This window comes from Balearica regulorum, chromosome 11 (assembly GCF_011004875.1).
Source record: "Balearica regulorum gibbericeps isolate bBalReg1 chromosome 11, bBalReg1.pri, whole genome shotgun sequence".
Taxonomy (NCBI): domain Eukaryota; kingdom Metazoa; phylum Chordata; class Aves; order Gruiformes; family Gruidae; genus Balearica; species Balearica regulorum.
This window is the reverse complement of record NC_046194.1, coordinates 18,599,333-18,618,877: the sequence shown is the minus strand read 5'-3', so window position 1 is coordinate 18,618,877 and position 19,545 is coordinate 18,599,333. Positions and strand designations below refer to the sequence as shown.

Sequence of the window (19,545 nt, the reverse complement as noted above, 5' to 3'; positions counted from 1 at the left end):
TTATTTTATTACAAAACTTAATTTTAGTATATATCTTTAAACATTTAACTGCTGCTGATCATAAGTGTCAAATTAAGTTTTTTCTTCTCTGAAAGGCTATTAAGTTGTGATTGAAGAATAAACTGATTTATTCTGAAATAAAACTTTCCTTGTTTGTCTTAAGAACAAATCACAAAAAGAATCAAAGAAAATTAAAACTTTTCTCCAAAAGGGAACATAAACAAAATTTTTGTTCCATTAGTCCTTCTAGAGCTAGAAGCCTCTGTTTACACAATCTTTATAAAGATAAACCTCTGTCATTTCTGGTGTAACAAGCTTATATATCTATACTTTCTGCCGCATATAGGGCTGATCCCTGGGCGTTCTGTACCCATTAAGTACCTTTTGGTTCTCGTCAATTAAGAATTAGATAGATCTTGTTTAGCCTTTCTGCATCTCTCTTCGCTATATTCTCATCAGACCTCACTGGGGAAAATACTTTGCGATTTTAAGGCTCTTTTGAGTTCAGTTTAATTTTTCCAGTTTCTTATTATTTTTGCAAATTTGAAACTTCTTATAAAGGACAAATATAGTTATAACTATAATTATGTCATTGGATACTGATGGAAGGGCTGTGCAGTGGATTAGGAATTCAGACTGGAAAACATACCGTGGGCTACACATTAGAGATTCACAAAGTCTGGGAATTTTCCGCATTCCTGCCCTTGGGTGGTTGTTTCAGCTGATTTCGTGCACCCTCTGGTAGCTGGCTGCAGCCTCTCATGCAGCTGGCTGAAAGGCTATATAATCTGAAAGCAGAATCTGTGAGACTGTTTGCCAAGATGTATCTGCAGTTTATGTGCAGACAAGTGATATAGCAGAGGAACATTGTAATAAAAAACATTTGTGATCACCACTTCCCAGAAGTCTATAGTACACAACACAGCCTTAGAGGAAAAGAAGAGCTTGCAGCTTGTTTTTTCTTCCTTTAACAGGGAATGATTCAGCTAGAATTGAACAGATACTTTGGTCTAATGTCTGGATTCTCTTGTTTTCCTTCTCCGTTAGTGTTTAGCTGCCCATTAAAAATAATCCTACAAAATAAAGGGAAACATGTCAATGGCAGCTTGTTTCTGTGCTAAATCTTTAATATTACCAACTCTACCTAATATGTACATACCTAATATGTCTAAGCAGATTTTTTTTTTTAATTTGAAAAATTTGCAATCAAAAAGAAGACTTAGACACTAATGTATTCCCTACTGTAATAACTGGGAAAAAATCAGAATGCACGTGTTCAGCTTTTCTTCCTCTCCTGTTAATCCATACACAGCACATGTGTTTGCATGGTTCATCTGCAGCCATGTAATATTTGAGAATTTTCAGACAGGAAAAGATTTCCTAAAACTAATCGTGTGACTGTAAATCCCGTTCACTCTGGACAGTAAGAAGTGAAGCAAGTTTATGAGTCTACTTATAATGATAATATGACATATTTATGTAAAAGAAAATTCTGTTTGCAGTTCTCTGATTAAACATGTATTCTTACCTAATTAGAATTTGAAACCTTAGATTAGACTGCAAAGGGCTGCAGTAAAGATGTATACTGAACTATGTGTTCTGAAAGTTTTTTTGTAGTATAAAACTTTTCCCTTTTCTATAAAAACATGACAAATCAGAAATTCTGGCTTGTGCTTCCTCTAGAGGTGTTACATGCGTGGACTAATCCGCAAAACAGTTTTGTCAGGACCCAGCTTACTGGCCCGACTGTTTAATGAGGAGACTGACTTGGAAAGGCGACGTTACTTGTTCAAGTTCGCACAAGCTTTTGGCAAAGCCAAGCACAGAGCCTAGCTGTGTGTCCTTGCCAAGGCCAGTTCTCTAATTCTGGCAGTTACTCTGATTATAAGCAACCTAAGGGAAAATAAGCATTAGGAACACCTTTCAAATTTCAGAGGGCATGTCATAGACTAGCTGTTGATGAAGAAATTGGAGAGGAGCTGTACCTGTAGGAGGTGTAACAGCTCAAACTGCCGACTGACCGCTGCAGCCGTCAGCGCCGTGATGTGCCTGCAAATGCAGATGCCGGCTCTATCTGTATGCATGCACGCACAGTTTTTTTGGGGAAAAAAAAAGTATTCATTATTAAAATGACTTATGAACATGCAGTAATTTCATTGTCACACAGAAAAATAATTTCTAAGTATTGCCAGAAAAAGACTGCAAGGATCTCTCACACCACATAAAAACACAGGAAACATTGATTCTCTTTTTTTAGGGGAATGTTATTGGGCTTTTACATAAATCGATTTTTTTTTTTCTTCTCCCCCAGAATAAAGTACTTGCAACCTATTGCCTATTCCCTTCCTTTCCACTACAATAATTGTTTTTTTTCAGGTTTCATAGATACTTGGCTCTAATGTTTCAAATCTTATGATTTACAGTGTAATACATTGTCATTATCTCTGACAGCCCCATCTGAGCAGAGCTTACTGCTTTTTATGGAGTAGGTATTAAACCCTGACAATTCAAACGAGTGTTTTTCATTTTCTACATGCCCTGTTAGTTGACTCAGTATTTGTTTGCTTTTTTGTGTGTGTGTTTGTTGGTTTGTTTTGGGGGTTTTTTTTCTGGTGTTTGCTATTTATTTTCCCACTCCAGTCAAATTCCCAAATAAGAAGAAAAAACTAGATGTTAAATAGGGATTTTTACCTGCCATTATTTCTGATCCGCCCTGTACTCTGTTACAGTTCCCTCATGGATAAACCATTGGACACGCTGATTTTGAGTAAAGTTATGCATTTAGATTACCCAAGCATTAGAATTTTTAAGTTTTCTGTCTACCTGTCAAAACTTACCTAATTTTGATCTTGTTTCAAAGTGGTGTGGGGGTTTTTTTTCCTGTTTTGTGCTTCACTATTTTACATATTTGCTTGTTCCTTCCTTTTTTTAAATCAAAATTCTTTGTCGTCCCTCTAACCCATTTAGCAGTGTTGGCAGTAAGGTTAATGCTGTGCTGAATGGACTGAAATCTCCCTTCACTGCACTGGAAATGAGCCAAGTACTGTGGAAAAAGACAGCTTAATTTAAGCAATCTTATCACCATGGTAATAGCTCCTCTATGGGGACGGTGAGGTACCAGACCATGAACCTGAGATTCAATTATCATTAATTTATATAAAACTTTGAAGTACTAGAATAATAGGAGAAGTATTTGGGGTTCAAGGCAGTTATGATTTTTGGTTACTATTCAGCAATATTTCGGAGCCCTAAAGTTTGATTCTGGCTCTAAATACTTAAAAACTTGGAGAGTTTTGGAGTTCATGAAGTTTATTCAGCTCATCATATAGGTGGAGCCATTCCTTTCTGTATTATATTGTTGTTAAAGGTCCATGTTTAAGACTATCTGGATTTCTGTTTTCCTAAGAATATAATCTTGTTTATAATTCTGTTTAGTATAGGGGAGATCTTGACAACTGTCACTTATCAAGAGATTTATTCTGTGCTATGGTTTTCACTTGTTCTTTTTTAATCGAGCTCATAATTATTTGCTCTCTTCAAAAAGTACATTGATAGCTTTTCAAATCACAGAAACCTGTACGTACTGGCTTTCCGTTTAAGCTGGAGTAGCACTAAAAGCGGAAATATTGAGAAAGAAAAAGAATAAGAATAAGAAAAATGCATCTATAAATACACACTCACATGGTTCAGTGTGAGCTCTTGGTATGTTTATCCTTTCTCCTTAGTCTCTTCATTTGAGCATCTTGTGAATCTTGCCCCCACTGCAGCGATACAGAAGGCGCTTTTGTGCCTTCCCTTTTCCCAGTTCAAGGTTTCCATAGCAAACGGCACGGCTTTTACAGCTCCCGAGGCACGCAGGTGTTGATGATCATCAACCACCGAGCAGGGAGACAATTACTGTTTGAGCAATGCAATTCGTTAGGAACTTGTTTGCGAATGAAGCCTACTCCTGACTTAAATGACTGGACTTGCGGTTATTCCAAGAATAAATGCAGGGGAGGGCTTTGTTTGTGATCTTTCCTTCAGATCATGTTGGGCAGTATTTGCTATTATGACATTTCACTTGTGTTTTGTCATTTTCTGCCTAATTAAACAATAAATCTAACCTATAGAGAGGCTGACCATATTAAAACCAGACGCGTGGCAAGGGTTTGAATTCAGTCCAAGTCCTGTGTGTTTTCACTGCACAGAAAGAAGAAAAGATCCTAAAAGTATTTAAGACTTCTGAATTCTAAAAGATAAATTGAAAACTGTAAATATGACCATGAACTTAAAAGCTGTAAATATGACCCTAAATGTAATAATGCAAGAATGAACGCAGCTCTTCTGGAAATAAAAATATAAACATTTGTCAGCCAGAATGAAATACAATTTTCATGTTAACAGTAATGGTACTTGAGGGTCCTTCTTTTGAATAGTTTGAGATCCGGTCAGTAAGGACAATATGGTGATTTAACTTGTTCATATACTCTACTGTATTTATTTTTTTTTGGGAAAAGCTCCAGTGTGGCCTTCCCTGGAACAGTGGGATAGTATCTGTATGCATACGGGGGGGGGGCTTTTGCAGGCTTGATAGAGTAACTTGAACAATCATGCTACAGATACTCTTCGTCGTTATTTTGAATAATGGACTAGTATAGAAAGTTATAAATGAAAGTCCAGATACGTTGTTATTTTATGGCCACCAATAAGCCTGCAGCATGTTAGCTTTCTGTGAAACAGAGCATTTTCATTGACAAAACCAGAAACAAACTGAATATACATTTTGAAAGAGAACGGTAATTACAGGTTAATACAAAGAGTCTAATCTGATTTGGGAAACAGAGACTACGTGTAGCAGAAAGGGTCAGAGACATGCAAAAGATCCAATCTTTTCATTTTAAAGAAAAACACATATGTACATGTAATGTTATTGCCTGGAAATGTTTATCCATCCCCTGGATAGCTTCTTGTAGGAAATCTGTGAGGGAAGACTAGATAGTATTTACATAAGTACTGTGATACACCTCTTGTCAAGTAAAATTTGCGTTGTTTGTCGCAGTAGCTGTACGCCTGGGCTTTAGACCATATGCATGCGAGTACAGGTATTTGAACGTAAACTCAAATGCTGGGTAAAAAAATCAGTTAGAATATGTAGGAATACCCACAGGAGGAAATTTGTGGCAGAGAGAACTGTGCAGCAACTGCTTCTACTTCAGTCATCTCATTCCTTTCTTTGTTTTAAGCCATGCTACTAACAGCAGAATGTAAGCAACAAAATTACAATATTAGTATTTTTATCCTTCTCAATTCATGGTTTCAAAGTACTCTGCAAATATTACATACTATTTTCTATATAACCTTTGTAAGTACTATTGTCCTCATTTTCCAGATCAAAAATTTAAAATTTAAAAAAAAAAAAAAAAAAAAGGAGTAAACCACAAGCTCCCTTAGTCCTTCCTTACCCTGCAAATCTCCGCGTGCATTGATCAGTTTTACTCAGCTCAGGAAAGTCCTAAGCCACAGAAAAGCACTTTTGAAAACTACTGTATTAATGTAGCAATGTCACCATATATCATAATAACAAAGCCCATACTGATCTATACAAGAGTAATTTATGTCCCCAGTGTGGTAGTTTTTGTTTTATCTTTTTTTTTTTTTTTTTTTTTTTTTTTTTTTTTTTACTAAATAGCCAGTGAAACCAGAAGATAATTGTATTCTGGACAACTGTTCCATTTTAGAAGCTTTTTTTGATTGATTTTGGCATTGTCCTATATTTATATAATTATTGTCCCAGATTTCTGCCAGGGACATGAAAGTTTAGTCACCTGGTTAACAGGCTTAGCTTCCCTACAGCAACAACAGACAAGTGAGTCAGCGTCATGTCGCTTGTTGGTCTGTACTGAAGCAAAAAGTAAAGGATACAGATTCTTTGTACATCCTTTCGCACCCAGGGTCACAGGGCTAAGTTTTCAAACGCGATGTAAAGTAAACGTGAGTGAATAAAGGGAAGCAATTCTGTGTGAATGATTCAAAAGGCAAGTCCAGCTCGAAGAGGAGTTTTTAGCAAAGCAGTTCTGTTCCGAAAGACAAATCTCTAGGGGGCTTCGAATGTATTTCAATTATACGTGTAAAAATTGAATGATAACATAAATTAGATAAATAGTTTTCATGGCCATTTCCCTCTTCTTTCACCCATGAGCATTCTTTTTCCTACAGTTCTGGTACACAAAAAGATAAAACAAGGCAGATAAAATTATAGGTCAGATTCTCTCTATAATTGTAAGTCATGTCTTATAGCCACATACAGTTTTCCTGGGTTGGTTTTCAGGATGAGGGTATAGTGCACATATCTGTGGTGTTAAGCATCTTGGTTTTATACTATTTTCTTACCTTAGAATTAGCTGTCTTGTTTTTATACTATGTAGTTTGCTGAGTACCATATGTGAGATTTATAAACAGAGGGTCCATATTCTGATTATTACCTAAGTCTAGAAATTTCCTATTTTTTCCTCTCCCACTTTGGGTACAGAAATAGGATGGACAGAAAATCAGGAAAGAGCAAATTTCTGCTTCTTCCCACTGTCACAGGAAATATTAAGTGGCTTTATAAGGTCAGGTAACAATGGGCTTGTGATCGGTGTTTGCCAAAGTAGATGGCCAACTGTATCAGTTCCAAATCCCTTTTGGCTACCGTCTTTATATATTTTCTGGTTATGCCAAAAATCAGAATCCTTCTTATGTTTCAGCTACTATGCCTCTTAAAAATTTCCTTTGCACTTCTGTTGACATTTAAAATAATTACTTCAGTTGCCTACTTAAACATTGGTATAGATATACAGTTACATATATTATATGCAGTTATGGTCTTTAGTTGAAAAGAAATTGAAAAGCTTAAATGATCGAACTGAAGACTTCTTGGTTTTCCTATCACATAGCTATGCAGCAATTTGTAACACTTTAGGTAACTATTTCTTGAATGTGAAACACATACAAGTACAAATGTGTTCCTGCTTGGTTTCTCCAGGAGAAATGCAGACTCATTTTTTTTGGCCAAAGTATTGCAAGGTTTGTGTTTCTACTAACTCACCCAGTGGTTCACTTTCAAATCTGCTTTTGTTCTTTTTTTTTTTTGTTTCCTCCTACAAACCTGGTTATTAATGGAAACAGAAGGAAAACATGTTATAAGTACAAATGAAGGTGGACTTCTAGGCCTACAGATGCTAGGCACAGGGTAAATGCATAGACTTACAGAAATGATATCAAGCCCTTCACAAAGTTGAGGGACGTTACTATAGTACTGGGATATCAAAATATTTTCTCAGAATTTAATTAAGGAATTCTGTGTGGGGCTAATCTAGTTTCTGTAATAGTATTACGTTACCACCACATGAGTTCAGTTGGGATGTTGCTTCATGTGTAGCTTTTATAAGACTTAAACTACCATTCCAGATAAGAAGCCAAAAGTACATAACAAAATCTCCTGATAGAGAAAGGTGTGAAGAAAGAAATTAACTCCTGTTTCTTAACCTTCTCCTAGCTGAGAATTCATCATTTTTGTATGACCTGCTCTCTTGGAGGTTCATGCCATTCCTCTTAAGGTAGAACAAGACCACTTAGATGAGCCACATGAAACTGGTTCGTTAGAGAAAGCAAGCTATTCTGCCATCAGTGGACTAAGAGGTCTAATTTCATGCCTTCTGTCACCTCACCTCCCAATAACTCCCTCCCCTCGGTCCTTACCTCTTTACTGGGCATGTCGGTGTTTAGACCAAGCTATTGATTGGCCAGTATGGATTCTGCTTCGTTAGCCACCATGCGCAGTGCCGAATGGATGGATGGATGGAGGGGCTTTGAGAGGACAAAGAGCTGAGTTTAGAAACGGGAGCTCACTGGGCATTTTGCTGGTTTTGTTGGGGGTGTTGGGAGGGGATTGGGGTTTTAGTCCCACCACACACACCCCCCCCCAGCCCTGATCTTTATGAGTCTGGTAGGATCATCTTCTTCCTGTCAACTTTGCTTGAGAGGATTCAAAAGTTCAAAAGTCTTACATTTGTAGAGATAAACAAATGAACAGATAGGCAAACAGACGTTGTGGTTACCTCAAGAAAGAGGGAATGTTTTCCAACTGCCTCTTTTAGATGTGAAATCATTACTGAGCCTTTAATATTTATTTATGTATTGGAATTATCAGTGCAATAATATTAAGTGACTTCTATTTCACAAACAAATGCCTTACAGATTATCTCCTGTATTTCTCTTTTTAAGAGAATATTATCATCTTCTTTATGGATGTTTTTGATGGTTTTGTGAACATTTAGAACTCCCCCACTTGGAACGAGTTCTCTTATCAATCATTCTTATAAATTCTCTGATTTCTTTTGTGTTCTCAGTTTACAAAAAGAAAAGAAGTCTTAGCTTCTCTCTTAGATCAAATATTAAAGCACACACCAGGCTGCAGTCACATCTAAACTTTTGAACTGCGATTTTTATTATTTTGCTCTTTAGAGAGAGCGCCTGATTTTATAGAATTGATAGCAACATTTTAACGTGTCCTAACGTCCTTTGGGACCAGTGGTGTGCTCAGACAGATGAGGAGTCGTCTGAGTTTATGAGAACATAGTCGCAGCCTAGCTTTGGAAATTTGTCTTTGTGCCACCAGTGTTTTTCAAATTCTATAGAAATGTCTTTGGGTACTCAATATACTCTCCCAAAAATGGAAGGCATAAACAATTGTGATTTTTAACATTTTCTCAACATTATTTCACTGGTAGCTCAGTTTCAGTGCATCATTGCCTCAGAACCTCAGTTTTATTACAACAGGTTAGAGCTATGTAAATTCTCCTCTGTGTGAATGGAGTCATCTATCTAAAAGGGTGTGAGCTGACTCTGGTATCCCTGCACTCTTCTGCTAATAAAGAAATCCCTCTGCACACCAGCATTTTACCATCAGGCTATGAAGCCACATTTATAAATCCCTGTGCAAGAGAATGAAATTATTCCTGGCTATTGATTGCGAGGCTGTTAAAGCCTTAATAATAACTTTCAGTTCAGCATTTCCTTCCCTTTACCGCTGATAACTTTGAGCTATGCACCATAAAGGACAATCAGTACTGCCAATATCAGACCATTTTGCTCGAATTTCAAAAAAAAATTTAAATGAGAAATTATCAGATAAGTAGGTTTTTGTCATTATGTCTTGAAAATATAAAGCAAGTGAAGAACTATCGACTGTTTATATATATATATAATTTGTGTGTATATATGTGTATGTATATATGTATACATACTTTATGTATGTATATGCTTCTATATAATAACACATCTCTTATTTTACATGGTGATTCTGATTCTGCTACCTTGAATATCAGTAGGAATTTTGCCATGACGTTCTTTCCTACTGAAAGTCTGAGTGACTATGTGTCTCGTTAACTGCTGACTGAGAAGTAAGGCTCCACGTACTTGCAAAAGCCTTCACGTGTGACAACGAAGCGTTGCAGCCACAATAACCAGCTGTGTTCTCATGGCCTGATATGAAGGAAGCAGATTTATATAGTCCTGTAGACAGTTACGTTACTTCATTTGAATTTATTATTTTTGCTATATTTGAATTTAGAATTTTTGAACTAAAACAGTTACAGGTAACATTACCATGTTCAGAGCATTGCCGTCTATATCTCTACAACTGTGAAAGTCAGTGGGAAAAAAAGCTGCAACGTGTTGTCTAATGTAACGCCAGGATGCTGTACACAGTCAGGTTCGGTTGCCCTTTTTTGTCTGAGTGCTGTTTACTTGGGTAATGAGTATGAAGCAGGAATAACTAGTACTCAACATAAGCAACACAAAAATTTCTTTCTCGTGGTTTGTCAAAAGACTCCTGATATGTAGGCACTGTAATCTGTAATGCAAGCTAACCGGTGTTCTCATTTACCTTCTTTTTTATGTAACTGCCTGAATAAAAGGCCCTTTAAAAGATAAAACTGCTCTGTGATACCTTTTTATTTTCTATAATCTGGCATTTTGAGAACTGTAACCTTTCTTTTAAAATCTTATAATGGAAATACATAATATCATACTCATTACACCATTTTAGCAATTACCTTTTCAGGAACATGTATTTACAATATTCTTATAGTCAAATGTCACAGTATAATCATGTTTCATACTCTTGACCGTTTGATCCTATGTACATCCTGCTGTGAATCCATCAAAGAAATTACACGAGCATGGACTGATTGATACATATATGTATTCAAAAACTTGTCTCGTGCCTTGCTGGAGGTGTAAAGGTACGCTTGTCATTGGGAATCTTCTGGACCATGCCAACGTTGGCCAGTTAACTTCAGCTGTGAATGCGTCTGTGGCTTTTGGCTTGCAGGCACCATAGTGCCACATGATTCTAAATGCAAGATCCTCCTTCAATTTTGGCAGAAACAACTGAGGGCAACTTGCACCCCCACCAGAAGTGGCATGGTAGTGCTTGCCTTGGGTCCGCAGAGCCCTTGTGCAGCTCTCAGCTGATGGCAGAACGGAGAAATGGGTCATATAGGAACCAACGGCAGCAACAGTCACAGATGCTCTTACTCAGCTGGGAGCTCGTACGAACGGGGCACAGTTCAAAGCACCTGAACCGCAAGCGGGTCGTTGCTTCACGTCAGCGTCTGGCTCCCAAAGCAAAGAGCTGGCAAGTTTGGGGGAGTTGAATGCTGTTCTCTAGGAAATGCCTTCCTGAGTCGGGGTGCTCGGTGGAAAGGCTGCAGAGACTCAGGCTAAAGCACTACTCCAGTGGCAGCCCCGTGGCCGAGGCAGTCCTTGCTTTTGCAGGCTGTGTAGTGTCAGAGCCCCTTCACTTGCTTTCTCAGCTCAGACCTCATGGCTTGAGACAGAGGAACTTCTTTGGGTGCATGCTATGGGATGAGATGTAGATGTGTGCCTGTCAGAAGAGAAGGCACTGAAGAAGCTTGCTCACTTACATAAACCAAAGGAAAGAAGGTCCAAAGAAAGTTGGTGTGTTCAAAAGAATATGTGGTCGGTATGCTCAGCTATGAATGTGTCCTTTTTTTTTTGTGACAATTTCTGAGCACATAGCACAGTAATTGTTTAAAATTAAATATCCTTTCCCAAATTCTCCTGGAGAGCACACACCAGTCCTGAAAACCATCTATCTTCCTACAGACACCCACTCTATATTTCTGCACCAGGGCCTGTTCTGCAAGGCACATTTGTGTACCTTATTTTTTGTGCTAATGTAAGTCTTTGCTATTTTTTTCTTGAAGGCAATCAGTCCTCCAAAATAGGCAGAAATAGGTCTCCAAATGAAAGCTTTCTTAGTATGTTTGAGAATCACCACAGTAGGCAAAAGCATTGGAAGAAAAACTGCTCTCAAAATAGCTCAATTAAGAATGCTAAAGAAATTGTACTCACCTATACAGTAACTACAGTCCTTCAGAAAGGATTATCCTTGTAGATTTTCCACTAAATAGTCACTTTTCTCTTTTTTCTGTTCTTTTCCTTTTTTTTTTCTTTTTTTTTGTTATTTCCTATATTCTGGAGAGAATCCATGGTAAAAATAAATATTCAGAGTGGTAATGGCTTCTGCACTTTTTTCGTATGTTTGGTGAGCTAAAGCTAGTTGTGTGATGTGGACGGAGTGGGTACTGCAGGCAGCAGGTCCCAGGTCTCAGGCACGCCGGTGTAACGAGGCACGCAGGGGCCGCTCATTTGGAGGACCCCCAGGTACCGTACTGAGCAATAACCTTTCCTCAGCACTACTCTGAACCACTGGGAGGTTAGAATTCATTGACGTTATATCGTTTCACTAAAAAATTGCTGGAAATCTTGTGGAGTGGCTGCAAAACTTCCAGTACAGAGGGTATTCAAACACACGCTTCCCTGTAGTTGGTATTTTCTGTGGATATATGCAGTATTTACCATACTGTGCTTGTATAGTTCCTTTCACTTCTTAAATCACAGAGTGGTTTTTACAACGTGGTTCTTTGTCTTCTCTTCGTAGGCATTTCCTATTTAAACACGGATCTGGGTCTTCAGCTATCTTCAGCGCAGCCAGTCAGAACTATCCTTTAACATCCAATACTGTTTACTCTCCACCTCCTAGGCCTCTTCCTAGAAGTACCTTTTCCAGACCTGCCTTCACTTTTAACAAACCTTACAGGTGTTGCAACTGGAAGTGCACCGCTCTGAGTGCTACTGCTATTACAGTCACCCTGGCGTTGTTGCTAGCCTATGTTATCGGTAAGCCTCTCTTGCTTTTCTATGCTGAATTATTCTTTACCTTTCCTGTTCTGTTGCCTTGCTTGCTTTTACACTCATACAAATCATGTTTTACTAATAATGTTTGCCATTGGGTGCTTTGTAAATTCTGGCAAACAAAATGCGAGGTTGGCCAGAGGTTGAATACAACGTGGAATTCTCATTAACTTTCTACTCTGTTAACCTTGATACTGCCTGATAGAGAAAGAAATATTATTCAAGATGGCATGTTTATACTAGCAGAGGACTCCTACTGATTTTAATTGCTGTGATATTTTTCTTAAATTAAACATTTGATTTTCATATTAAGCCTTACAACATTGTTGCTCTTAAAGAATTATGCGGAAAAGACTGATAACGCTTAATTGTATTTTGCCTTGCTACCTTAATTTCATTTCTTCGGTCTGATCACAATTTAAGTCTTTCATTTTTTCCTCTTAATTCTTCTATCATTGGCTAGAATGACAGCTAGCTCTAAAAATATTTTACACCATGTTTTCTAAGATGTAGTTTGCTGTCCCTGTATTGAATTTATGTTTCAGAAAAACATAGATTACATAGATTGAAGTGCAGTTACTTAATTTGAAACTCATCTTTCTAAGTACCTAACTTTGCAATTTTGATATCACGATAGATTGGCCGGATTTATCAGAGCAGATAGAAACACCTTCCTTTTTTTGGAAGGTAGATATATTGGAGGTGGGCTTGAAGTCAATGAGATTACAGTCGTACATGGGAGAGCAAGTCTTTGTGACTTACTATATGACATCTTGGCTGAACATTTATTATCGCGTTGGTTTTTCAATCTGAATTGAAAATACTACAAAACTTTCATAGAATGTGACTGTGGCTTCTGTAAATACAGGGAAATCTAATTAATTTTTGGTTGCGTGACGCACTTTCTCGCACGCGCTCTTGGTTTGTTGGTTTAGTTGCCAGTTTGCAGGTGGGCAGGAGCCAGAGCATCCCCGACACCTTGTAGCTTGAGTGGGAATAACTCCGGGTTTGCCTGAGAGGGTGGCTTGTGCTTGGGAAAACTTGTACAGAGATACAAGTACAGATACCTCCAAACCATTAAGTGGTCACTGATTTTCTGTGTTGTCTGACTAAATGTCTTTATAGTGAAAATTATTGCAATTTCAGTCATTTTTGTTTTCCACTGGTTTTGTTTTTTGGGTTTGTTTTTTGGGTTTGGTTTTTTGGGTTTTTTTTGTCCCATAGTGAAAAAGTTCTCATTACTGTCAATGAGATGCTCCTCAGGAGGGATTTTTTTTTTAACATCCTCATCTAATGCACATGGGAAAGCAGATTTGATCATTTCTGGTGTATGATTATTTGAAAGCACCTGAGGATCTAGGAAGCTACATTAATTGCAGATTTATGTAACAGCTGGTGAGCATATGCCCTCAGTTAGGACTGGCTGGATAATTTTTGCAGCTTCATCTGTTTGGTACATATATATCCCACCCACGCCATTTAGATTTTATCTGGATGATGCACTGCCTGTTTCATCTCTGCTTAGATTTCAGCCTGACACCAAAATTTTTTTTAATTTTCTAGAGATATACTGCTGCATGTCATCAGCCTGAGAAGGCTGTAAGCACTCGATGTCACTCTGAATTAAAAAGCTCTATATGAATTTCCTGTAGACGTGTCTGTGTTTGTCTTAAAGGTACAACATGTTTTCTTTAGCTGGGCAGAACTAGGTAAAATGAAGATGTCTTTCTATTTTATAGATTATTAGTATTTCTAGTTATGTTTTCTATAGCAAAATATAAATCTCTGAACCAGGAATTCTAATTCAGAAAATTTTCCAAGATGCCGTTGTTTGCTCTTGGTTGCCTCACATTTTTTTTCAGTTGCATAAACTTTCCTGCAGATTCAGGTATTATTAGTTATCTTATTCCAAATTAATATTCATGCTGCCCATTTCTGATTGGTTAAATATTTAAATAAGTTCACAGTCTGTTCTTATGAGTCAGGTACCTTAGTTCTTTCCCTTTGTTAGCTTTGAATAATAGCATATAAACTATTTTCAAAGTTCACTTGCTCTGTAGGGTTTCATATTTGCGTATCTTCACATCAAAAACTTAAATGAACATGTTTTAAGAGTAGTTGAATATACAAAATCAGACTGTACATAACACTCTGAAGTTAAAATACGCTGCCCCAAGTATTGTCTCTTTGCTCACCGTGATTCGGGTCCCTCAGTCCTCACTCCAGGCAGGTTTCCTTCAAGTCAGAGGGAGTTTTGTCTGAGCAATGACTACAGACTTGGGCCCAAATTGCAGAACAAAACTCATTTTAATTTCAGGATCAAACTTAACCTGGGATCAGCTCAGTGGTTGTTACTGGAAGAATAATGAAGACTTTGTAAAGGCAAAATTATTTTCATCAATATATTTTATGGTATAGTCTGCGTTAACTTATAATGAGCTGCAATTTCAGACCAAATGAAGGTAGATCAAAATTTAACATTAAGCTTTTTCTTCCGCTTATCTAATAACTTAAATGTGCTTTGTCAAATATCCTGTACTGCCATTAGATGTGTGAGCTATATGTTACTGTTCAAAATACGCCCAAGTCTCAGCCTCAAATCAAAACATTCCCAAAGTCTTGGAAACCCAAAGCTGATTCCAGATCAAAAATTTGCAAGTGGCTCTTATATTTGTACTGAACTGAGACCTGTGCCAGAGTCATCTAAGCCGTGATTTCTTTTCATGAAAAAGATAACACAGCAAAATGGTTTTGTTCTTTTATTTTTCAGTCTTTCCCTGCTATCAGTGAAACTCAATAGAGAAGCTTTTGCTTGAGGACACATACTTTTTCTGTATTTTGTCTCCTTTGAACTACTAGTCACTTAAAAAAAAAAAAAATTCTCCATGTTTCCACTTTTGGCCTATAATCACCATGTTTATTATTTGGTCCTTTCTGAAATAAATTTGGCTATTATATGGACAGTAAGGAAATTATAGAACCCTGTAAATGCATGTATAACAGCTGATTTATTGAAAATCTTTAGTCATAATATTTAGTTTATCAAGTAAAACACACATTTTCACTTCAACAGGAGTAATTTCTGTGAATAGGTTCTGAAGTCATAGTAGTTACTCCAAAAAAACCTCATTTTGTAAAGTGGATATTTGGTCTCCACACTGTAAATGTGTTGAATTATTTTCTTTTGAATAAAGGCACGTATACTTTTATTTTTCTTCTGTACTTTTAGAAAAGTTGAGAACTGTGTTGCATTCGTGGCAGTCTGGGGCACAATTGCTTGAATTTGTCCGCAAAGAGGACAGTGAGGCGGGTGAGCAATTGGGACACCCACCAGTGAGGTGATGTTGGTGCACGTCATCGGAGCGTAGGGGCTGCAGCAGCTTCGCCGGCGGTTCCTGAGCGCCTGGCCACGGCTGTGGGAAGTCGGCAGAGCGAAATTGCTGGTGGAGTGAAAGGCTGACTGGGGAAAACAAGTTATTTGCTCTTCAGACAGCAACGTGAGATGGGCAAAATCTGCCCGCTAGCAGTGTCTGTGTCTGGAGAGCATATGAGCTGCTCTAAAGATTCATGCCAATGAATGCTCGAATTTAAAAAAAAAAAAAAAATCTTGGGGGAAAATTTTTTAAATCCAGTTGCCTTAATATTTTTTCTATTTTTGGTTGTAAAACAGAAGCAGATAAATCCTTGGTTATGTGTTGATGTATATTTCTGTGGCATGAGGTGTTTGAAAGGTCAGAGCTAGATCCATGTCATGAGTCCAGGCTCAGATATTTACAGAGACGGCACCTTGCAAAAGGACGGTTTGGAAAAGAAAACTGCAAATTCTCTCATACTGTGTGAATAGTTGATTTTATCTAGTAAGCAAGACGAGGACTAGCAGACACTGTGTACATATTGATGTCCAAAGGCTATAACATAGATTCCGAATTATCACATGAAAGACAAGAGCATATCTGTTTGATTCAATGGAGTCAATAGTTGCATCTTTCTGTTCAGCTATTTGTCTGTGTTGCTAGAAGACTATAAAATAGGCTAGCATTCTGGAATGGTATAGGAAATATTCTCTTTTTTTAATCTCATTGTAATAAAAACCTGAGAAGCCATCAGCAATTAAAGAAGGCATTTGACCAAAAATTTAAGAGAAAACAAGGCAAATACAAGAAATAGAATAAGAAATATAATATTCTTCTGTAATTTTTCAGCACCATGCCATTTTCTTTAAGTACAATACAATGTTTGATGTGGCTGCTCATCTAGTCAGTTATTTTTAGCCTATTGGTAAGTCGGATTTTTCTTCCATGATACCTTACCATTTTATCAGCAGCTGATTTGGACTTGCAAATCACTGGTCCTATTGATCAAAGGTGCTGAACTCCTACGGTTCCTATTGATTTCAGCAGGAGATGCAAATGTTCAGTGCCTCTGAAAATTGCATCCCATGTTCTTAGATTTAACCATCCCTGACTACAAAATGACTATTTTATATACAAATGAATTCTCAAGTATGAATATGAAGTTGTTCCTATCCTTCATGATATTATCACTATTTATGAGTATGCACTGGGGATGGGTGTTGGGTCTTAAATTATATTCATACAGAGGGTGAGGAAATTAAAACCTCTCTGCTGTCTGCCATTGTGACCTGTCGTTTCTCACATTGCGTCCAAGGTAGAGGAGTGATGGTTTCAACATTGGGAAAGGCCAGGCCAAATTTTAAGGATGTGCGTATCTCAGTGCATAGATTTATAATATTGCTTGCATAGCTTTATACAATATAAAACAGTAGGGAAAATAGAAATCCTTAACTCTGAGAACTAGAAGTTATGCAGAGAAGGCTCAAGGGGAAAATATGCTGATTTTACACTGAAAATATCACAGTATAGTAAACAATGCAAAATGTTTCAGGTGTACGTAAAAGCTGTGATGCAGGTGTGCACCTCTGAAATGTGGTTGAGCTCCGTAGCAGGATAGCTCTCGCCGAGACGGGTACCTCGGGGTTTCACAGCTGGAAATTGTGGTCTCTGTTCCCTCTGAGCCTGGGTCCTCCTGATGGAGTCGATATTGTCACAAATCTTTAAGTACACTGAGGAGAAAGGCTGACACCATTGTACTGTTGTCTAAGATTAGGTTTTGTTTGTTCCTAAGTCTAATGAAAAATGAAACCAGAGTAGTTATTATATGTCCCAGTAGGAGGATTGCAGGAGAGGAGGGGACATTTCTGTTCTCAGTTATGAAAATATGTTAGGTATAAAGAGGAGAATGCTTGAGAATTAAGATGGCTATAACAAATACATGGAAAAATCCTTATTTCATGGAAGGCTATATATGGTCCAAAATAACTTATCTCTTCAACATGGATTTTAAAAAATATCTTCTTAAGACTGAATCAAATATTAACAGTCTCAAATTTTCAAATTTGATGAGAGCACAGTTATTTACAAAATGAACTTACAGAAGAGCAGCACCACTTCTGTAGGTCAGGATCAGACTCTTCTGACTCTCATTTGTATTCAGGTATTTTCGCATTGCTTCACCTTTACAGTGCCCAACTGGAACTGAGGCACTGGTGCACCCATGGCTTCATGCCACAGTGAAATCCGGTTTTATAAGCAGAACCTGCTAGCAGTTGTAGAAAATAAATACTTTTCTGACACTTGGTCAGAGCAGGTGCCGAAAGCACAGTCAGCTGCTGATACACGTTCTACTACAGCTCTTCTAAAGTCTAGGCTTCAAGGGGATGATCTACTGAGATTTTGTAAAATAACTGGAAACAGCAGAGAAAGCTAAACAAAAGCCTTTAGTGGAGGTCAGCGATTTGGAGAGACTTTACATTTGCAAGATTTTTGTCCTCTGAAGTTGTCTTGCGGGTTGATAAGTACTTATTGCGCAGGACTTTTTTGACATCTCCTCGCTACTGAGAGTCTGTTTTGCACTGGAGCCAAGCCTCTTATTCATATTCTGCCAAACGTGTAGCACAGGAGTTGACAAGCTGTGCTTACACAGAAGGTAGATAAGAATAAATTAAATTAGATCATTGGCTTCATAGCAGATGGCGGGTTAATCCAGTTTACAAAGCGAGTTCTGAAAAAAATGTGTATATATTTGTGGATATTTACTTGAGTATGTCGCAAAATTGTGGTGACTGAGTTAATTCATCTGGAAGTATCAGTTTGTTTTATTTAAATGTTGAACGAAGTGAGCAATCTGGCCGTTTACTTCAGAGGTAAAGACCCAGGTTTTGGTTCTGAACTGGTTTCACTTACACCAGTAATGTGAAGCAACCAAAAAACCTGCCTGCGGGTAGAGAAAATCCCTTAGGCAGCACAAAGTCACCCTAGCTTTTCATCTCTTTGTTCCATGAAGGAAATTTATGGGAAGGGTAGAAGATAGAGGCCTTTAATTTATCTTTTTCTGCAGGAGATTTGGTTTATACCTAATAATTATTTTTTACCTAAGAAGCATAATAAATTAGCCAAGAAAAGCTCTTTACTATGAGTAGGATGTTCTGTATTCAAGAGAGAGGTCATTTAAAGTTACCCTGAGCAGCTCCACTGTGCAGCCTGGCCAGGGCAGGGTGACTGAGGAAGAAGCTTAGTTCCTCCATAATCCTACAGTATCCTCCAGTCTCTGTAGCTCGACTGACTACAGACTTCTCCAAATTTAGCATCTGCAAAAACAGCCATAATGCATCTTGTAAAAAAAAAAAAAAAAAAAAAAAAAAAGTATGTCCACTTTCGTGTTACAATTGTATCTGAAACTTTGAATTAAACATGGCTATCTAATAAAATATAAATGAAATATAGGTATGGTGGCATCCATCCTATAAGCTCCATCTCCAAACATTATGTAAAGAGGGTCAAATTTTGCCTTCAGATATATTTTCCTGTCTCCAGATCACCTCAGTGAACGCCATGTACAGCTCTGCTCCTGGCAGAATGCAACTTATAAATAACAGAGCAAAGTAATAATGTAATGACAGAGGGGGGATATACTGGAGGTTCAAGCAAGCCAAGAAAGAATAGCTTTTCAGACAAGCTTTGCAGTAGGATGGAAGAACCAAAGAAACCGAGAAATCAAGTTGGAAGTTCAAGCACGCCAGGTAAAGGAGCACAGTTGCTACCAGCCAGGAGGATACTGGCACTCCCTTTTTAGACTAGAGGTTCAGTTAGGCCAAGTTGAGGGGATGTTATGGGTCCCTCGTAACTTAAAGTATGAATTTTGCAATTGTGAAGCATACCGAAGCTGCTAACAAGCTGTCTGATCTCCACTTGCCTGGCAGTCCTTGGTTTTTGCTTGAAA

The 19,545-nt window shown here is 37.8% G+C and overlaps 1 protein-coding gene across 2 annotated transcripts in view; it reads left to right on the top strand.

Annotated features, from left to right (window-relative positions):
• Window positions 1-19,545, top strand: part of TENM1 (teneurin transmembrane protein 1) — a 337,672-nt gene that overhangs the window by 180,605 nt on the left and 137,522 nt on the right. For both annotated transcript variants that reach the window (XM_075763591.1, XM_075763590.1), the window contains exon 5: window positions 11,993-12,231. In XM_075763591.1, coding sequence (XP_075619706.1) covers window positions 11,993-12,231 — 239 coding nt within the window. The remainder of the gene's footprint in view (window positions 1-11,992; window positions 12,232-19,545) is intronic.